This window comes from Antechinus flavipes, chromosome 2 (genome assembly GCF_016432865.1).
Source record: "Antechinus flavipes isolate AdamAnt ecotype Samford, QLD, Australia chromosome 2, AdamAnt_v2, whole genome shotgun sequence".
Lineage (NCBI taxonomy): Eukaryota > Metazoa > Chordata > Mammalia > Dasyuromorphia > Dasyuridae > Antechinus > Antechinus flavipes.
The window spans coordinates 606,853,541-606,859,540 of record NC_067399.1 but is presented as its reverse complement, the minus strand read 5'-3'; the positions used below and the strand labels follow the sequence as shown (position 1 = coordinate 606,859,540).

At 43.9% G+C, this 6,000-nt stretch overlaps 1 protein-coding gene across 2 annotated transcripts in view; it reads left to right on the top strand.

Annotated features, from left to right (window-relative positions):
* Positions 1-5,359: 5,359 nt before the first annotated feature.
* The window catches only part of PANK1 (pantothenate kinase 1), a 65,487-nt gene continuing 64,846 nt past the window's right edge, over positions 5,360-6,000 (top strand). For both annotated transcript variants that reach the window (XM_051981615.1, XM_051981614.1), the window contains exon 1: positions 5,360-5,801. In XM_051981615.1, coding sequence (XP_051837575.1) covers positions 5,486-5,801 — 316 coding nt within the window. In that variant the 5' untranslated portion in view covers positions 5,360-5,485. The remainder of the gene's footprint in view (positions 5,802-6,000) is intronic.

Genomic DNA, 6,000 nt, shown 5'->3' with positions numbered 1-6,000 from the left:
ATGGCACTATCTAAATGTTAGCTATGATATACACATGTGTGTGTATACATACATACTTATGCATATATCTGTGTATATATACATCCTTAGTCAAACAAATAGTGAGAGATGAGGATTATAGAAGGAAAGTAAATTGTTTAGTAGTTTCAATGATCTGAATCTACTTTTGGTTACAAAAGCTTATCTTTTTAATGCTAATATTTTCCTGGTTCATCATAGGTGCATATATGTGGTAGAACTTCAATACAATCTCTTAGTTTTACAGATAATTAAATGAAATCTTATGGAGACTATAGTTTATCCACAGTCATAGTAATGAAAGAACTGGAATTTGTTTTTGTTTTTTTTAAATAACTTTTTATCGACAGAACCCATGCCAGGGTAATTTTTTACAACATTATCCCTTGCACTCATTTCTGTTCCGATTTTTCCTCTTCCTCCCTCCACCCCCTCCCCCAGATGGCAAGCAGTCCTATACATGCTAAATAGGTTACAGCATATCCTAGATACAATATATGTGTGCAGAACCGAACAGTTCTCTTGTTGCACAGGGAGAATTGGATTCAGAAGGTATAAATAACCCGGGAAGAAAAACAAAAATGCAAGCAGTTTATATTCATTTCCCAGTATTCTTTCTTTGGGTGTAGCTGCTTCTGTCCATCCTTGATCAATTGAAACTGAATTAGATCTCTTTATCGAAGAGATCCACTTCCATCAGAATACATCCTCATACATAATCATTGTTGAGGTATATAATGATCTTCTGGTTCTGCTCATTTCACTTAGCATCAAAGAACTGGAATTTGAATATTCTTTCTACTTTACCACACTACTGATACTTTCTCATTAAGGTACATGTATATATACATGTATATATGTATGTGTGTATAAATAATATGTATGGAGATAGATGATAGCCACACATTGTATTAAGGAATAATAGCTAATAGTAACTCACATCTATATAGCACTTACTAGATGCCAGATACTATGCTAAGTAGTTTCCAATTATTATTTCATTTGACTTTCACAGCAATCCTTACAGATGAAGAAACTGAGGCAAACAGAGGTGAAATGATTTGTTTTTCAAATCACACAACTAATGTCTGAATTTGAATTTGAACTCAGATCTTCTAAACTTCAGGGTGCCACCTAATAAAAGTAAAGACATCCTGCCCTCAAGAAGTTTCTATTCTAATATGGAGAAACAACAATTATAAGAGAGTGGTGATCAGGGAAGGAGTATTTTCTGTTCAGAAAGCCATAAGAACTGTGAATGCAATCCTTGGGATAGTGATTTGATACATCCTTTCCATTTTTAACAGTGCCAATATTGATTTAATTATGATTTCAGAATTAGTAAGGATGGAAGATGGGAGGTAGAAGGGGAAGAAATCAAGAAGTTAGCAATGCAGCTTTCAGGAAGATACTTGAAAAGTAAAGTAAATCATGATCTTGTTGCTATTGTGAGCCACTAAGATCCAGGACCCCAATCCTTCCAGCAGAAAGATTGCATCCTCAATGGCATGGTCTGAGAGACAAGGGACAGGTGTTAATCTCGAGGTTTTTTTTTTCTCTTGTATCAGAGGAGTTTGCTCTTCTTTAGACTGGGAGATCTCATTTGGTTTGTAAATTCTCTTTCTTTAGCAGACCATACTCTTATCATTCTCCAGTACTTCTGAGAAGGATCCAGATGTTCCTACTTCTCCTGATAAACTACATAGCTTTATCCTTGAATGTTATTAATTCTTGGCAGACTAGGTCTGCTGCCAAAAGCATCCCCTTCCCTTGGAGGAGAGAATTCTCAAAGTAGAACCTACCAAAAAAATCCAGATGCCATACTTTTCAGTTTTACAAACTGTCCAGGAATCCATCTGACCATCTGTCTGTAGTACTTTATTACTTTCTGCTCATTTCACTTTCTACTTCCTTAGAACAAAAACTGCCCTATAGGCAATCTTTTTCTCTATTAAAGGTAAACTCCTTAAAGGGCTAGACCTATATCTTTTTTTAAACATTGTATCCTCAGTACTTACTACAATACTTGACACACATTCATTCATTCATGGAAGACTTAATATTATCAACAAGATCCTTAATCAATCAAAATATTCATCCATTTCAGGATTATTAAACTATTGTGTGCCCTATCCATTGACAGGCTGTGTTAATAATGTGACTTAGAGAACTAGGTACTTCCCTGAGAGACAGGACAAATCTTGTGAGAGATCAAGATAGGAAAGTATGCTCATACCTAAGAGTTAGGCAAATTAGAGGTTAGGAAGAACCCGGAAGTCTGAGCTGGAATTGGAACAAGGACAGGTGAAAGGTTCAGATGGAATGATGGAAGGAACAGATGTGGCATGGCCATTGAATCAAAGTTAAAATGAGAGAAACTGAAGGGGTATTGAGGCAAGGGTTGGATTGGAGATAATAATTAGAACCTTTTCCAAGAGGGCAAATTATAGAAACAGAAGCTTTCAATTTATGGGTATTTTTAATATGCAGGTCAGACTATCTAAATACCTCTGCCCTAGGGGTTCAGATTAGGAAGAGAAATGACAACTGATCTCTTAAGAAGTGACAATTGAAGTGACATTCTGTCTCTGTTAGGTTTTAGTTTTTTTTCCCTAGGCCTAGGAATTTTTAATCAGATTCTAGAAGCAGGAAAAAGTGTGTGTGTGTGTGTGTGTGTGTGTGTGTGTGTGTGTGTGTCTATGTATGGGAGGAGGAGTAGGGCTGGAATGGAAATAAACTTTCCTTTAGACTTCAAGGTCATTGCTATAGTGCTGCCCTATTTGTTCCAAGAGTTGTGACTAGGATCTGTAGCAGAGCATTTTCTTGGGACTCTGGAAGATATCATTAGAGCTGTTATGTGTTTTGGGACCCCAAGTATAGGCTCCTCTGCCCCCAGTTGAGGACTACTGGAGATGAGAAGATAAAAGTTTCTTGTCCTCTTTGATCTACACACTAAAAATCTCCTTTCCCTTCCATACATTCCTTTGGTCAAGCTACACCCACAACACACCCTCTCACACACCCCCTGGGTTAAGCCTGTGACCTGCAACCTGGCTATTTTCCACTGGTCATTGGAGGCAGAGGATGGCAGTAATAGAACCAGAAGACCCACAAGTCAAGAGACACAAGAAATTAACCAGGTGGAGGACGTTCTGTCCCGAGGGCAGTCACTTTTGCCCTGAGTCTGTGCCATCTGGCTACAAGTGAAGTATAAGGCTTGGGGGATGGAGGAGAAGGAAAGAGATAAAGTATCCTGGGCTATACTGTAATGTAAAAGCTTCCTATTTTGCATTCCAAATTACCTTGCCAACTAAAGGCTGCATTGCTCATCTAGGCAGGGTTTTGTAAATTGGAGGCATTTGCAAACATAGATTTCATTTTTTTCTCAAAAAAATTTTTAGCAGGAAGAAGTTGTAGAAAGTGAGGGGACTCCTGAGAAAAGTATGACTCAGTAGATATTTTTACCAAATTAAATAGATTTATTATCCTTATAAATCTATTCAGACAGGCTAGGCACAGAGTGGACTTCCATTGGTAGCATGACAATTAATCTATTATTACAATGATTAAAATGAAAATGACAAATAGCAGTTTGTGGCTGTGTAACTCATCCATAAATGATATCATGATTTTGAAACAGAAATAAGGCAGTATCTAGATGTTCTTAAGCCACGGTCAAGGCTATCTTTCAAATCCAAGGATTTTTAGGATTGTGCACAGCCCAGAGGGAATTAGAGGTCAGTTTTGCCTTTTACTTCTACTTCTGTTGACCAGTTCTGATGGGCCTTCTAGGTCAAAGCCACTTTATACTGGTGGTTTCTGAGGATTAGACCAGTGTTTCTATAACCCTGGGTATCTTTATTGGGGTCCAGGTCCTCAGTTCCAGAAGGATGGAGTTTCGCTAAATTCCCTGTATTTTGGCTCTTCCATTTTCACTTAACCCTGTTCCCCACCGTGTCCTTTAATTCCCCTTTCCTGTGTTCCTAAGTTTCTTCTCTGGAAAGAAAACTCATAGTGACCTCATGGTGTGTGACTGCTAGCCCAGAAACCTCCCTCCCTCCCTCCTCTACCGCGTCTGCCTACCTTTCTATAAATAAATGTCCTTCTCTTTCTTCACCACCCCACCCCCATCCAGTCTGCCCCTTCACTGTCAGTCAGTCAACGAGCCTTTATTAAGGCTGACTACTGTCACATCGCGCTAAGGGCTGAAAAACTGGTCAGCTCACACTCCGTGGGGGTGAGAGGTGAAGGGAGATTAGAAGTAAGCAATTACGTTCGGAGTAAATGTAAGGCTTCTACACTGAGCAATGGATAGAGTGCTGGAGCTAGGAGGCTGGAAGACCTTACTTTCTTCTCCCCACCCCGCCTCCCCCTTCAGAGAGAAAATCCTGCCTCTGAGGCTAACTGTGTGAATTTAGGCAAGTCCCTCAAGTGGTCTATCTACCTCAGTTTCCTCATAAGTAAAATGCAGATAATAATAGCACCTACCTCCCAGGGTTGTTGTGGGGATTCAATGAATTGTGTAAAATGTTTGTCAAAACTACCCATATTAATACTATCTATTTTTATTATTCAGATCGACTTGTTGCCACATAAATAAAAACTACTCTTTGAGAACTTAAGAGACTGGAGAGAGTGTTTTCTGCAAAGGATATTTCGTGTTTTTGTTGGGGTGAAACTTTGCTAATGTTGAGAAAAGCTCAGGATTCTGTCTTTGATTTCTTACCAACACGGGTGTGTGTGTATCGGTGTGACATTAGACAAGTCACTTCCCCATTCTCTCAGTTGAATTAGATGAGTAAAAGTGTGTATCGGTGTGACATTAGACAAGTCACTTCCCCATTCTCTCAGTTGAACTAGATGAGTAAAAGTAGAGTCCTTTCCTGCTTTGAAATCAAAAGCTTCTTCTCACCTTCTTCCTAGATTACCTCCTTTCCTACACCCACACAGTTCCCAGCTCGTGTCCCCAGGAATGCAGGGGGCAGGGACCCCGACCACTTAAGCTGTCGGAGGGGCAAGTTAGAGAAGGCCCGGGCATGCTCAGTTGCGGGAACAGGTTTGGGGAGCTAGAACAAGCTTTTGAACTTCAGCCACTCCGGGTGTGGGGATCTCAGGGTACTGGCCGCCCTCCCCCACTCCCCACCCCCCGCATGCCAGAGACCTAGCGCCCAGCCCGGGGGTGGGCTGGCATGAACGAAGCAGGCGCAGTGGGGCCGAGGGGCTGGGGGGAGGGGGAGGAGGAGGAGAAGGAGGGAGAAGAGGAGAGGAAAGAGGGGGGAGGGGAAAGGAGGGGAGGAGCGGAGGGCTCGGCGGCGTCCTCCGGGGCCGGCTCTGCGGCGGCTGGATCGGAAGCCGCAGGGAGGAGGATCCAGGGAAATAAAAACGACCGAGAATGACCTCCAGCAAACGAGTCTGAGCTGGGCCCTGTCTTCCCACGCTGCCCCATTCAGCCCCCGCCCGCTCCGGCATGGGAGACCGAGGGCAGCAGCCCGAGCGCGCGGCCCCGCGCCCGCACCCCCTGGGGGCCCCCGGCAGTGCGGCGGCCGTGGTGAACGGCGTCTTACACGGCGTCTTGCACAACGGCTTCCAGCCTCCGGCGCCACCAGCGCCTCCACAGCTGCAGCCTCGACCCTGTGGCCGGGGTCCAGGGAGCGGCGGCAGCAGCGGCAGTGTGGACTCCCGGCCCCAGCCGCAAGCCGACGGGCCGACCCCGCTCCATGATTCCCCGGCCAAGAAATGCAGGCTCCGGAGGAGGATGGACTCGGGGAGGAAGAACAGGCCGCGTAAGTGTTGTCGGGGGAGGGGAAGCTTGAGGGCGAGGAGTCCGGGCGGGGGTTGGAGTTAGGAGATGTCTCCCAATCCGGCACTACCCACGGGGTGCCCCCACTTCCCACCCCGGGACTACACGGGCGGCTTTCCGTGTGGGTACTACTGGTGACAGCCTGCGCTTCTCCAGGAGGATTTACCGTCCGTAAGGGCTTG